The 15,493-nt window shown below is 43.1% G+C and overlaps 1 protein-coding gene across 6 annotated transcripts in view; it reads left to right on the forward strand.

Annotated features, from left to right (window-relative positions):
* The window catches only part of FAM13A (family with sequence similarity 13 member A), a 119,948-nt gene that overhangs the window by 89,840 nt on the left and 14,615 nt on the right, over positions 1-15,493 (forward strand). For all 6 annotated transcript variants that reach the window (XM_030947278.1, XM_030947276.1, XM_030947279.1 and 3 more), the window contains 6 exons: positions 3,232-3,382; positions 10,966-11,179; positions 11,529-11,667; positions 12,750-12,831; positions 12,960-13,180; positions 14,543-14,626. In XM_030947278.1, coding sequence (XP_030803138.1) covers positions 3,232-3,382; positions 10,966-11,179; positions 11,529-11,667; positions 12,750-12,831; positions 12,960-13,180; positions 14,543-14,626 — 891 coding nt within the window. The remainder of the gene's footprint in view (positions 1-3,231; positions 3,383-10,965; positions 11,180-11,528; positions 11,668-12,749; positions 12,832-12,959; positions 13,181-14,542; positions 14,627-15,493) is intronic.

A 15,493-nucleotide genomic window follows, 5' to 3' on the forward strand; every position in this document is an offset into this window, starting at 1 on the left:
ATTCATACCAAAATGGCAACAAGTGTAGAAGGGTGTTGGCGTGGCTCAGGTAGGAGGAAGGCAGCAGAATGGCTGTGTTCTTGCATCAGGTTGTATCCCTAAAATGTGCTTAAGGATGCTTCCTGCTTGTGGCTGTAATGGAAAATCACATGTGGGGGAAGCAAGCCTTTTATGTAGAGTTGATTGGAATCCACATGTAACTGAAGAGAATACAAACTCCTGATCAGAATTTAAAAGTCTTTCTGTTGCCATTTATTTCTTGCTGTTTGAGCTACTCTTTATGCTCAATCTCCATTGGAGCAGGGAGAATGAGTGCAGCTGACTTATCCCCAGGCTGCTTAGATCTGTAGTTACTGGTGCCTGCAAAGCATGGCTGCAGGAGCAGCTTCTAAAAAGCAGAATTCAAGTTCCTGCTTTGAATAATTTTTGTGGTCATTTATGTAATATCTGCAGTGAACTGTGGCTGCCAGCTGTTACCAACATCATCAACTTATTACCCCTTTGATTTGTAAGAAATTGTGGTGCATCCATACCTAAAGCAAAGTAGTTCTCCCTTACTTGATCCTTTTCCTAGAGAGTGGCAGCTGGTGGCGTCAGGCAATCAAAACAGAAAATAAGTGATGGGAATACTGAATTATCTACCACTCTATGGGTTTGGAGCATTAATGCAATGGAAGTTAAACATCTGCTTTCTTGAGTCTCCTGGGTTTGTACCACCATTGTTCTTCAGAACACCTAATGATTTATTCATTGTATTAGAGCCTACATCAGTGAGCAAGGAAAGGAGAGTAACTGGCTGCAGGCAGGGCACAGGCCTGTTTTTACGCACCTTTTAAATATTTCCAGTTACTGAAATTACTTCAGGAGGAAGAAGACATTGATACCATCTTTCTAATATATGTGTAATGGAAATGTTTACCTATCTGGGAAGTACCCTTGTATCTGCTACAGATACCTTTTAAGAGTCTTAATAAGTCAGGAGATGATACATCCTTCATAGAAAGACAGTTATCTCTAATTAGTATCAGTAGTGGTGATGAGATGGTATTCTCAGGTTGCTCCTTTTGAAATTGTTAAAATCTAGGTACGTTCCTCTCCTTCACACTTGTTTGTTATTAAAAATAGCACCTGTTTTGAAACTCAGTGCTTTCTTTCTTTCCTTGCCTTAAAATATAACCTTTAAATACTGTGCTGGCAATTTACAAGCAGTTTATCAACTGGTACATTTGGCCACTGACCAGTCTTTGTTTGTGAGTACACAGACTATTTAAATCCTGACAGGAAATTTGTCAATGGACTTTAGAGAAATATTTAAGTCCTCCCAACCTGGAAGCAGCTTAAAAGACACTGAATGGTGAATTAGCATTTTTCCACGCACAGCTCTCACAATAAACACATTTGTAATCAGATTTAGCATCAAGCTGCATGAGTTATTATTGCTTGGCAAAGTATCATCTAGTGTTTCATTTTGTTATAATGTTTCAAAAAGGCCATTTATTGAAATGAACAGGAAATACACACCTTACACAAATACAATGCAGAACACTCTTTACAAATACCAGGGTATTCATCAGATTTTTAGAACAGTAGAACAGCCCAGGTTGAAAGGGACCTCAAAAGATCACCTGATCCAACCTTTTGTGGGAAAGGAAGCCTAGATGAGATTATTTAGCACTCTGTTCAATTGCAGGGATTGATGGAACCGAATCCAGATAAAAACATTTATTCATATGATTTGTCTACTAGGCAACTTTTTTCCCTCTTCATGAAAGTTACTTGTTTTTCTCTGCTCAGAAGGGAAGAGATGCACCAAACACATTATTAGCTTTCTGCAGATGAAAAAAAGTAAATGTGCCTTAGTGGCATGTAGTAAGATATCATATTAAAGCATTTGGCCGTGCTTCTGGATTCATAAGGAAAATAGGTCCAGAAATGCTGGTTGTTTTTTTTTGGCCTGTTTTCTTCCCAGATCAGAATATACAGATTGTTTACTAGATTTACAGAGGGAAAATCTGCATGCTGACTGCCCACTAGACTATATTTGAGAGAATTATGCCTAAGCTGTTCTTAACAAATCCAAATAGTTTATGTAGTAACATAATCCTGTCTATTCATCTAGCTCCGTGTTTGTTGGTGGGTTTATACATATCACACTACATGTTTATGTACATGCACTGCACTTCCTTTTCCCTGCTGCCCTCTGTGAGGCATTACAGCTAATTTATTTTGGAGTGCCAGAAGCGCTCTCATCGGGCGCTGTCACAGGCACGCGCACTGTGTCCCTGGATTGTGGGAATGGCAGGGATTTCTGCATAAACACACACGACGTGTGGTATGTGCAGGGGGAACAGTGCTCAGACAAACAGCAATTGCTTCTAGGTACTACTAGCTGATGAATCATGTACTTGACAGAATTCTGCTTTTTTTGGTTTTTTATTCCGATTACTGGATGCTTCTGTGAATTTTTTGGCGTTTTCCCAGAGTCTACACTGCTTCCAGCTGAGATGCCAAACCCTGCTGCTGTTTGGATTTGCGCAACACCGCTTTAATACCCAGAGCTCCTCCATAAATAGTTCTGCTCTCCCCACGCCCAGCTAGAAAACAACCACAGGAAATCGGGGAATGTGCAGCCAGCACAGCTTAGCTGGCACTAATTGATCTGAGCCAGCAGAGCCTGCATGAGAGCATTCATGTACGTAGCCTGCACTGCTGGCTGGCTGCGGCTGCTGCCTCGGGAGCTCTGGTGCCTGCTTTTTAGAAGGCACCATATTGCTACAGCCTCACAGCAGCAGCAGCAGCAGCAGCGGTTTTTGTTGTTGCTCGAAGGAGTTGCGCTCCTGTAGGAAGTGTACGCAGCCACCCCCTCCCTTTCTCCCTGCCTCCCTGCTTCCCTCCCTCCCACTTCATCCCACTCCACTACTGGAGGCTTTCTCAGCTGCATGCAATTGTCAGGGCAGACAGGCTCAGGAACTTGCAGTAGCTTTCTAAAGAAGGGAAAATTCAAGGAAGGCAGATGGACGGATGTTTTTACTGATGTGAGTGAGCAATTAGTACACAGGGGTCACCAAGCAAGGGATTTGGAGCTGGAAACATCAGGGTCTCTTTGGATCTTTTTAGCTAAAGGCATGAGCTTACTGCTGCTGTGACTTGCAGGGATTTTTTCCCCCCTCTGCATCCTGAGACCTTTTTTTTCCCTTTCTCTCTCATTTCCTTGGGTGTATGGGAACATAGCTGACTTCAAGTATGAAGATTCAAGAACATCCAAGCATGCCTGAAAACAAGTTGCAAAGAAATCAAGATGCTGATGATCAGGAAAACAGCTTTGTATCTGAAGTGCCTCGGCTGGATTTAACATCACTGTGCGATGACAACAACTGGGAAGGTAGGATTGTGTGATGACTGGTTGTGTGAGTGAAATGGGAGAGAGGGAAACCTCAGTGGGCTGGGTGTATCTTTATGTGACCATGTTCCCTTGCTAAAAACAATAGAAAAACAACTTTGTCCTGAATATAGAAGTGAAAGTTTGGAGAAACTGGAAGCAAATACTGAATGGTACTAACTCTGATTGTCACTTAGAGGTGGAAAATGAAATGTTTTATTCTTGAAGTTACTTTCATGTTCTGTTTAGTACTGTTAAGTCTCTGAGGATTTCAAGATACCTTATTTGTTAGTAGCTGGTCAGTGGTAATTAAGCTGGACTGCCCTACACTTCAAAGCAACTGGGTATTTCAGAGTCTAGAAAGAACTTTTCTTCAATCACTGTTTGGAAATAATGATTCACACCTGAAAAGCACAGCTGGTAAAAAATGCTGTCTGTCTGTTACTTTGTCTTATAAACAACTTTTTTTTTGTGTATGCTGTGAAGGAATTCTGATGACCAGCTTAAATGGCAGTGTTAAATGGATTGTATGTCGTATAAATTGCTGTCATGCTATTTCTTAGCTCTCCTCTGCAGAGTACATGCTTGGTTGACTATACACTTACTCATTTAAGAGTGGGAATCTGGGCAAACTCTGTGGGGTGCCATGGCCTTAATTTCATTTGAAATTGAGGTGAAATGAAGGTGTCCAGTAGTTTTGGGATCAGACCCTTTCCTAGTTACAGAGTATGTGTCTGTGTACAAGCCAGAGTTCTTCTGTTAGTTTATGCTTTAGGAGTGAAAGGTAGGTTTTGACGTGGAAGAAGCAGGAAAACACAAGTGTGGTGTTTTAATAAAGCAAGAGAGGGAAAATGTGCAACTAATTCATTGCTCTAAAATAACAATCTCTGAGGGAACACTGAGAAGGGAAGTTCTCTGCTCCTGCCTCCACAGTGTACGTGACCTAGTATGTTTTGCCTTTCCCTCTAGGAGATGAGTACTTGTGACACTTCAGGTGCAAGTAAAGAAAACCCAGAGCTATGGCTACCTTTGATTCAGCCAGGCAAGCAGACACCATGCACAGGAGGGAATTTTTCCATTTGCTTGCTAGGAGGGGATTCCCTGGGTGGAATCACCACACATGCAGCACGGCTGATCAAAGCATCACAGAAGGGCTCCCAGGCGGCCCTGGCTGCTGGATGTTTGCTGAGGGGCCAATTAGCAGAGCCCTGCAGGGTCTCAAGCCAGGGTGAACACATCTGCATTCTCAGAGGTGATGTGTGGCTTCAGCCCTCCTGTGAACCTTGGGGAATAATGACTTTTTTTCTTCCTGCATTACTAATAGGAGTCATATGAACACATGAAGGGGAGAACACAGCCCCTCTCTGCCTGCCAGAGGCTTTCCCATTGTATGAAATAAGTTGCTTCTTTGGTACAACTCCCTCTTAGTAGGCATGCTCTTATGTTTGGATTCTAGCTTTCTTTTGCCCTGCAAATATGACGCAGGATTATGGGCACATGTGACTGTGCTTCTCTCTGATTGCTCCTTCCTCCTTCTGTTCACGTGTATTTCGCAGGAGGAGGAGGTGGGCAGTAGCAAAAGAATCAGCTGGCTGGGGTGCGAGAGACATCATCCCCTGAAATGTGTGCCTTCCAGAATCACCATTTTGTTGGTGTGGGTGAACAGCAGCAAAATGGTGCCTTCTGTGTCTCAGCAAGGACACACTGAGTCTTTCCTAGCTGTGGATATGGAATCAAGCTTGCAGCAGTCAGGAAGAGGAATATATTAACATCAACTCTCAGACTGCTTCTGCAGCTAACAGCAGAGTCTGTTGTTGAGACTGGCTTTGCAGGGCAGGGTTGTACCACCCATCCACACTTCTAGCAACAAGGACATCCATCCTCCCTTTCCTTACCTGCCAGCCCAAGTCACTCAAACCTTCACACATCTCTGCAAGATCCGTGCCACAGCTCTGGTTGCATCCCCAATGAGAAACAGAAAGGACTGTGCCTTCAAATGCCCTAACACTGATCTGTTTATTGCTTTGCTCTAGCAAATGTGGTAGGTCCATCTCTTAGGAAATACCCATTCTTTCAGGACATAGTTGAGCTAATGTTAGGGGTGATGGACATACAGGCCATCTAGTGACCAGGGCAACTGCTGGGACTTGCACAAGTGATGTGTGAGAACAATTACAGGTTCAGGACTTGCCTCCAGCCATAGCTGTCACTGCCTCCAGTCGAATGTTAGGAAAGGACCTTCAACAATGGGCACAAAATTACACAAGACAACCTTGTCCATTGACTAGATTTTATTTGTCATTCAGGCAGGCTCTCCATCATTTAAAGAGCAGAGCTGCCTTAAAAGCCCGCATTCAGGGGCACAGAACTATGAGAACTGATGCCAGGTGAGCTGGCAGGCCCTGTGCCCTTCATGTTACATTAGAAGTAATTTCTACCAGATTTTTTTTCCCCATAACTTTCATCTCATAGTCAAATTTGTACACAAGAGAGATTGGCTGTACTTCTCCAGGCTGTGTTCCCTTTACCTAAAGCTGAGCACAGAGAGGACAGAGACATTTTCTCCCTGCTCCCTGCAATGCAGCCTCACACTTTGCCATGTGCCCACCTTCTGCATCCCACTCACCTGCTAAGTATAGAGGCTTGTGTAGGAATCATTAGGCTGTTGATGCAGCACTCAGGGCATGAGCAGTGCCCCAGCCAAATTTAAGCTCTGAACTCCTTGCCTCGGTGCATTTCCCATGGTCCAGGAGTATTTTCCTGGTGTGCATTTGGCAGGTGTGGATCAGGGAGTTTTATTGCCCTGGATGTGGACCGAGCTTTCCCTGTATCCCACTGCTGGGTTTGCCTGCTGAGCTGAGATGGCTTTGGGAGCAGGCGTGTCCAGAGCTGCTTCCACAGCTAAAGGTTTCTAATTGTTGTGGATTATGTTTGGATCGGGTGCAGTGACTGAGGGGAACAGAGTGTTCTCTCACAGGCCAGCACTGTTGTGCAGATTTCTCACCAAATGTTTCTAATTCAAGCCCAGAACTTGCTATCCTGTCCTCAAGTAAAATCTGGAAGTATATTGCTCTCCATAGCAGTGGCTGGCCCTGTCAGCAGGCAGCTCAGGAAATCAATATGATGTGTGACTGCTGCTGATGTCACCCGATTACTGACACTTTAAAAAAGTTCTGTAGCTGAGATTTCGAGCAGAGTTTGAAGTAACAAGATCTTATGAAACAATCAGCTGGCATTTTTCTTTAAGTTTAAAAATAAAACTAAAAGCAGAAGTTAAAAACACAAATTGAGTTCAAGTATTGTAGCACTTGACGCCCTGAGGGTGAAGCTGATCTACGAATAGTTTTGACACTGACTTAATTGATGCTTTCCCATGGAAAAAACCCAAAGTAATGCAGAAAAAATCCATATAGTATAGCAGAAGGGAAGTATAGCAGTTTTCTTTTTTCTAACACTGTGGAGTTAGATCGATCAGTTTATTTGTGTGTAACACTCTTTAGCATAAGAAATCAAAAGGGGGTGAGGCACATTCTATTTTTAATATTAAATATCAAAAAAATTTCATTGTTTACTGAATAGCATCAAAATATTAAAATTGTATATTTGATTATTAAGCCATGCTATAAACAAAATACAAATTTTGCTTGCTAGCTGAGAGATGTGTCATCTCACTGAGTGAAGAGGTGTGGCAGCACTGTATTTGGGCTATTCTTTTGATCTATGTAGGAAGAATGCCTGCTGGTGTATTCAAACAAGGATATTTTCATAGTTATTTATAAGATGAAAACAGGTTGTTACTGAGCTAGTGAGTGCTTTGGATGGAGTTTTAAATTACTTTATTCATTTCATTATGAGAGGTCTTTCTGGAGTCTTTCAAGTGGCATTTGATACTAGCACCTCAGGTGTTATAATGTGTTTACACTTTTCAATCCCTCTGGACTTACTTCAATTTACAGTAGCTAAGGTTTGGCCTCGTTTGTTTGACAGATGGGTGTGTAAAAGCAGTGTTAGCAGCATGTATGAGCTGTGTGGCTGCAGAGAGGGAAGCAGGAGATGCCTGTGGCGTTTTGCTGGCTGCACCTCAAGAGGTATTTGTGTGCAGACGCCCTTCTGTTGGCTCTGCAGCCCCCAGTAACCCTGTGGCAAATACACAATGTAGTGATAAAAAAGAGACAGGTTTTGTCAGCAAGATGGCTTGGAGCTTACCAATAATACACCAGTTTGATACAATAGATCTTTCTTCTTGTGCGAAGCACTTAATGGTTCAGGTTTATTAAAATCTCCAGCCCTCTGTGCAGCAGGTTGGCAGAGAGGTTGTACTGCCATAGGCAATGCTCTGTGTGCCTGTGGAGCTCTGCAGAGCCACACCTGGCAGATGGCTGACAGCTTTGTGCAGAGATGAGCTGGCTGTGGGATTTTGAGAGGGAGGGCAGCACTTCTGAAGGACTGCAGTCTCACTGCCAGCACAGTTCAGTGCTTTTGAGCCAGCTTAGAAAAGGCATGCCTGGAAGAAATGCCTAGAGAGTGTGACCAAGGCATTAAAATTTTTTCACCTTTCTCTGCAGTGGTTACAGCCATGATGGCCAAATATTGCCCTCTTTTTTTTCCTTTTTTTTTTTCCATGAAAAGCTGTCATTCTGGAAAATGGTGTGGGGGGAATAGTACATGGAAAGAAGGTGGAGATGAGTAGAAAACTGAGATTTTTCCCTGAGCAGGAGAGATGAGTAAGTGTACCTGCTCTGTCAAATCAGTGGCAAAGAAATGGTGAAATGTTTACAATCTCTACTGAGATTTTGTTCTTCAATTAGCAGGAAGGGGAAAGGCTGACAGCATTAATTATTGTAGTGGATGCTTTAAAACTGGACTTCATTGCAGGTACTTCAAAACTATTCTGTCCAGGAGTGCAGCAGTCTTCAGAAAAAGCTCAGTGCTTTGATAGCTATCTTGGCTAAATGAATAACAAAAGATATTATGCATCCTGTTAAAGAGGAGTCAATTAATTGTGCACTGTCAGAAAAAAGCAGTAGTTTACCCTTAGTTTGTTCCTGTGTGTTTGTGTGATCCAGCAATTCCAGTGGTTCCAGCTGAAGGGCCTGGCACCTGGCCAGCAGGAGAGAGAAGGCAACTGCACTTCAGCTCTGGTCCACTTAGTGATCTGATGTAGATAAAATTTGTAATTTGTACATATCTAAATAAGTTCCTTGATGAATTGCTGTGTTGCTCTCAGGGGTCTGGCCATTTTGTGTCTAGCTGAGGTTTTGTCTTCTAAATGTGTACGGTCAGCAGGGGAAACAAAATTGCTCAGAGTCAAGCCTTCCAGGAGCAAGGGTTGAAGAAAACTAATTTTCTATAGCAACCATTTCTTCTGTCAAGTCTCAAATTTGATTTTCCTTTTAGGACTTTTTTTTTCTTCACCTTTTTAACACTTTCTTTTTTGGAATGGGAGTTTTCTGTTTTGGGGGAGTATTTTGAAATCAACAAAATACAAAGTAGACACACCCCAGTCTCAATTAGGTTACATAAAGTGCTTTGCTGTCTTTTGGGGTTTGATCAGAGGCTCTTTGAGCCATCACAATTCCCTGAATGTCGCATGCTATCTGGTTTTAAATCCACCTTAGACAAAGTCACATACATCATGCATGATTAATAATGGCTTTGTTAGCTGGTGTGGTAGGAGCTTAATTTAGTTACTGCTGAATATGCCTGATTTTTTCTAAGTTTATTCCATTTATGTAAATCCCATGGAGGTGTTACTTAACAATTTCCAAGAGGAAATTCAGTTTGCAGGTGAGAGGTATTCAAACAATTAGAAATGAGAGATGTCTAGAAGAATTTCATCCATCATTTAACTCTCGTTCCTGCTGGTCAACTATATCATTTTTTCCCCTTTGTATTACCCTTTATTTTGCTACAAAAGATCTTGTGAGACCCTTCCTAAAATCGTGAGAGATTCAGGGAAGTGGATGCAAAATATTTCGGGTATTAGAAAATGCCAAGGCTGAACAGAGCTTAGAAAACCTCTTTTTTCAGAAACAACCCAAAGGAAGTTCAGGCTACATAAACTTTCCAAACCAGGCAAAACAGCCTACATACACTTGGGGCTTGCACACCCCATGGAAGCAGCCCCTGTAAGCCAGGCTTGCATGTGCTTCTCTTACCACAACACCTTGGAGGGGCTCTTATGCAAGAATCTTGTGCAAAAACCTCCTGTCACCCCTTTCAGGGTAGCAAATCAGTGTGCGTGCAGCACCAGCCTCTAAGCAGAGGCATGCCATTTGTATCCATGTGCTAAGGAAGAAGGCAAAAGGAGGAGAGCATCATTGGTAGATGTGCACAAGCAAAACAGCCCTGAGCCTGTCGCTGCTGCATTGGCGATGATCTCGCACTGCCTGAATTGTACAGAGGGGGAATGTTAAACAGCACAGAGGTTCTGCAGGGGAATCCTCATGCAGTCCACTCTGAGCTGTGAAAATGTTAACCTTCTTCAGCAAAAGGAAATACTGCTTTTTATTCATAAACTGATAAGTTCAAAAGCCCCCTCTCTTTGTGAATGAAGAATAGACACACTAGGCACAGGAAACAATTAGTCCGTAGCTCTGGGACTGGTCTGGAAGCTTTCTGTAAGGTTTTTGTTTTGTTACTTGACTCTAGAACTATTTGTTAGATTTAGAAGTTCAAAGCCTGGCTCTTAGCACCACAGGATTAGACAGTTTAAGTAGGAGCATGCAAATCAGCTTAGTAAACTATCTGAACACAAAATGTTAGACTCCTTATGGCATCTGGAGGGAGTGATCACAAGATTGAGGCGATTGCTTTCCGTGGGCTCTATTATGCTAATCAGCAGTGCTAAATTGGGTTTCCCTTTCTCTCCCACTCCACCACCTCCCTGTACAACATTGCTTTTGCTTCTGACTGGTTATGTTGTCCAGGGGGCTGAAGATTTCCTCACTTTTCTACCATACTGTAAGCAGGAGAATTGCGTGTGAAAGGGAAAAGGGGAAACTCAGACCATATTACTATAATTGTTAATATGTGGGCTGGGCACCCTGTGGAACAGGTGGTAATGTGGGGCACCTTTTGCTTGCAGATTACAAGAACCTATGCTTACTCCTAGACTTTGAATTTCCCATAACAGACAACAGGGGGGCCTATAGGAGAGCCATTAATACACTATTCATTTACAGCATTTATACATCCTGAAAGTGAAAAAAATTCCTTCTGGAATCCAGTTGCCTCTTCTATATACCATGTGTCAGTAATGCTCTTTGTCCAGTGTAACTTTTTCCTTAAAGGTGCTAGCTGGTGATTGCCTTGTTTTGGTGTCAGTCCATGGTAATTCCTGGTCAGCCTTTGGGTAGTTTTCTGTTGCACCAAAGAGATGACTTATATTTGTGTAGGTTCCCTGCTGTGGCCAGGCTTTGTAATGCTTTGCACACAGGGCAGATGGGAGTAGTGACCAGAGAATGCTTGGTGACAGGAGTCACAGTCCAGGACGAGCAGGTCAGGGTTCATTAGAGAGTTACCGGGAGTCTGTCTTATGTATAAAACAGACCTGATAAAACCGGCCTTTGTCTTACTGTTCCCAGAGCCCATCCCTGCTCTCTCCTCATGGCGGCGAGACGGCTTAGACTCAGATGAGGCTCGCCTTTCCCCGCAGGCCGGGCGCTTGATTCGCCAGCTTCTGGATGAGGACAGCGATCCCATGCTGTCCCCTCGCTTCTATGCCTATGGACAGAGCCAACAGTACCTGGATGATACAGAAGTGCCTCCTTCTCCTCCCAATTCTCATTCCTTCATGAGGTGGGTTGTGATTTGCCAGTGCTGACTTTCACATGCAGCTGCGAAGGGTTTGCATGGTTGCATCAAGCAGCATCTCTTTGGATCAGCTGTGCTGCGTTGGGTTTCTGTCCCTACTCACAAGGAACTGATATTTTATAAGAAGTTCTTTGTAGTTGATTTCTGGGTTTGTGCATTAATATCCAGGGCTGTTGGAGCATCTCTTGCTATCTGTCATTGCAGAGTAGCAACATAGCATTCTCACTTCTGTGGGCCTTGCCTTTATTCACACAAAGTTGAAGTGGCCTTCTCTGCATCAAGATGTACTGTGGCTGTTTGGATAAGCTCTTCCTGCAATCTCTGCTCTTGGCAGGAGACGGAGTTCATCTTTAGGATCTTATGAAGATGACAGAGAAGACCTTACCCCTGCACAACTCACCCGGAGGATTCAGGGGCTGAAGAAAAAGATCAGGAAATTTGAGGACAAATTTGAAGAGGAGAGGAAATACAGAGTGAGTCTCTAGGAGTTCAGCATTTATGTGGAGATGGATGCATTAGTAGCAAAGGGAAGGGACACCAGGGAAGTGGGTCAAGCATACAGAGGGACACCAGGGAAATATGCCAAACATACAGAGGGCTTGAAAGCTTTTATAATGAGGAAAGGAAAAAAAAAGGCAGAAGACCTGCTGCCCCCTCAGAAATCTGTATGCACACCAAGCAGATTACCTTTCCAGGTATTATGTAATATCCATGCAGCACGAGAAAGGAAGGCTAACGAACTCATAGGATTTCGACCACTGCTTAAAGACAGCATGTAGGAATGGCTTTGTTCAATTTCTCTTTGTTTGTTTATTTATTTAACTTCAGCATATGGGAAGCACAGTGGCTGATCTCATTTGCATGATGGTAATCCCAGGACACCTGTGCATTGCAGCTGCCTTCACTCCTGAGCAAGGAACCACAGTCAAGTGCTGCTGAGCAGCAGCAGTGTACTGGACTCTTAATTGTTCTGACATGCCCTTCTGATACACAGAAAGCTTTGTAAGGAACTGTAAAGATTTGCATGAGTGCATCTTTGGCTATCTAAATGGCAAAGCATTTTTCTGGCCTGCAGTAGGAAAGGCTGAAAAAATGCTGCTGTAGCCTAGAATTTGGGTTATTTGATGTCTTTGGATGTAAGGCAGCCTTTGGTGTGGATACATGAGTCATAACACTTTTTCAACTGTTCATGCTAGGTTTCCTCTATTTTAGAGGTACCCTCTTGTTAGGAAACAATAGACACGAGGATTCCAATGTGCATCCGGCCTTCTGAGTCACTCCTACAGCTTAATCACTGGCATCAAGTGTTTTGTGTTTTCTAAAAAGGAAATCCATTTCACGATGCCCCTAAGACAGAGTGTTGTGACAGGCAGGAGCAATTAAAGCAAGGTCTGAAGTGGGCTGCTCAGAGGTGTGCAGCTGCCAGTCAGAAGCCGGTGCCTGTGCTCTGTGCTGGGTCCAAATTCCACTGTACCCCTTTGTGCCACAGACTTGTTTCAGTGAATTGCTCCTGGTGGTTTAACGCAGATTCAGCATGGCTTTTCTTTCCTCCCAGCCTTCCCACAGTGACAAAGCAGCCAACCCTGAAGTGCTCAAATGGACAAACGATTTGGCCAAATTCCGAAAGCAACTTAAAGGTGAGAACCGCCATTGGTGCACCTTTGGGGGGTAGCCTGACTCTGCCTCATTTAGATTTGATGTGAGGCAGTGATCCTGACACTGTCACATTTTAAAAATGAAAAATTGCTCATCTTTCCCTGCCCAGAGTCAAAACTGAAGATCTCAGAGGAAGACCTTGGCCCTGTTGTGCGTCAGCGCAGCAACACGCTCCCCAAGAGCTTTGGCTCTCAGCTGGAGAAGGAGGATGACAAGAAGCAAGACCTGTCAGATAAATCTGCCAAGCCTGCTGTGGAAGTGACCCTTGAATCCATCCAGAAGAAACTTCAAGAGAAACGAGCAGAGACCAATCGACCTGAAGACATTAAGGTACAGTGTAGACAGGTCACATTTAAGCCTTTACATGCAAGTGTGTTACTTGTGGCTGCAGTCACTGTGAAAGCATTGTGGTCTTCTACAATTTGTTAAAAAGTCTGCAGCCTTTAGTCTGGACTCACTAGCTTTAGTTCCTTTCCCTCTGCCTTTAGTATGTTGATTTTTTTCCCCAGAGCTCAGTTTCTATTGTATGTTATCTTGTGTTCTTTGTCTGACCCTTGCATATTCCTAGTAATGTTTCTAAATTATTGCAATTTTTTCCTGCCCTGTTTTTGGCTATTTCTGTTCTTCCATCCAAAGGTTTTTGTCAAACTCTGAGTTGTCCAGTGCTTCTGGAGATTGTGTCATCTGCTTGCTTCTTGTTCGCCCCAAAACTGAATGTTATTCTCTCAGAATATGTTACTGCTAACCTTCAGAGTTTCACACTGAGCTCCGTTAGCTGCTGTAATCTCTGAGGGTTATCAGCAGGGAGGTCTTCATGTCTGATGTGAGTTCCTGAGGTTTGGGCAGCCTTGTAAATGAAGTCCTTGAGTCTGCTGACATGTAAATTGTGCACTGCTGTGTAAGAGTGAGGCAGACAGCATTATCTTTGTTTGCTAGATCTGCAGAAGAAAAACCATACAGCATGTGTTTTGACTATTTTCTGACTGTAGCAAGAACCCACAGCCTGGCCATTTACAGAGGGACTGTGATAGTATTTGGTGCTGTGATAGGGAGAAAAGGCTTGGTGTCAGGCAGATTCAGTGGGAGAATTTTGGCCAACTTAGTTAGAGAATTCTTCTCTAACTGTCTTCCCTTTTCTTTTTTTGGGCTTTGTCCCCTCATGTCTGCTACAGCTTTTCACTCCATAGCAGAATTGGCAGAAAGAGACATTCTGACTGCACTTCAGTTCTTGGTAAAGTGTGTTTGTGACAGTCAAAGCAAAGGTGTCAAGCTTTACAAGAGGTTTTGGAGTTTGTCTCAGATTTGGAGAAAAAGAAAGGAAATGTGTTCTTTTGTAGAATTTACATTTCAGATCTTAACTGGAAAAGATCCACCACCATTAAAAGTTGCATGGTGTTGTTTTTTCAAAGCACACTTATGATCTGTAAATCCACTTTAGCTACATAAAATACCTTCATATGCAAAGTTTGTGTGTTTAATCTGCCTGCATTGAGCATAGGGTTCTACTCACATTAACAGTCTCTTTAGCAATGTAGCTGGGAAAAGACAACTGGAAGGTAGAGATTAATCTTTAAAATATAATGATGGTATGACAAGACTTTGGTAATGGCACAGATTAGTATTTTTTAAGTCCAGGAATCTGACTTTTTTTTTTCTTCCTCCCTTTCCCTCTCTCTGTGCCACTTTTCATAGGACATGACACGAGATCAGATAGCAGCTGAAAAAGTGGCTCTTCAGAGGGCTTTGCTGAATTATGAAGGCATTCATGGCAGACCGGTATGTACTGCGGCTTTTTTTTTTTTTTTTTTTTTTTTTTGTCTCAAAGTACATCTTTCTATGTCTTTGTGGTAAATGATGCCCCTTTTGATGTCAGGTCACTAGAACTTCTTGCTCTCCAAGCCACACGTGCACCCTCTAATCCACCTCCCTGATCCTTCACTTCCGCAGCTGCTGAGGAGTCTGTTCCAGGCAGGGTGATGTCCTCACACAGCACTGAGCTGGACAGACACCTGCAGGACAGAACCTGCAGGCTGAGTGGTCATAATTTTGGGATTGTGCTCATCAGGTTCCACAGACATCCAGTTTTTGAGGCCCAGTGGACAGTCTGCATGAGAATATTTGTGTGTGGTCCCCCATCCAGCCAGGAAGTTTGCAGTTTTCTGATATCAATGGTATAAGGCCAACTTATTTGTGAATACAGAGAATTAAGTTTTGTCTCCTGTTGATCCTTGATGTGGCAGAAACACAGTGGCCTCCAGGCCATGAAGTTAGTTTTTTATGAGTCCCTCCTTCTCTTTCACTGATGTCATTATAATCTTTGTGACCAGCTATATAGGTAAAGTAACTTAATTTCAGAGTGCTGCTAATCCCCTGAGCAGTGGCTTGGGAGCAGCAAATTACTGCTTATAAGGAGTACTTGATTGGTGCAGCTCACAAATCTGTCATTCTGCTGCTGCACGAGATTCCTGATCTTTTCCTTCTGAATTATATCTTCCTTTATCCGTTGTTTTAAAAAGTCTCACTAATTTATTTAAATGCCTTCTTGGAGTGCTAATATTGTACAGTCACAACTGTATTAGCAACTGAAAATGGCATAGTTACATGAGAGGACAGGCAGATTTATTCTTGTGTAGAAAAAGGGAA

The sequence above is a fragment of the Camarhynchus parvulus genome, chromosome 4, assembly GCF_901933205.1.
Source record: "Camarhynchus parvulus chromosome 4, STF_HiC, whole genome shotgun sequence".
Lineage (NCBI taxonomy): Eukaryota > Metazoa > Chordata > Aves > Passeriformes > Thraupidae > Camarhynchus > Camarhynchus parvulus.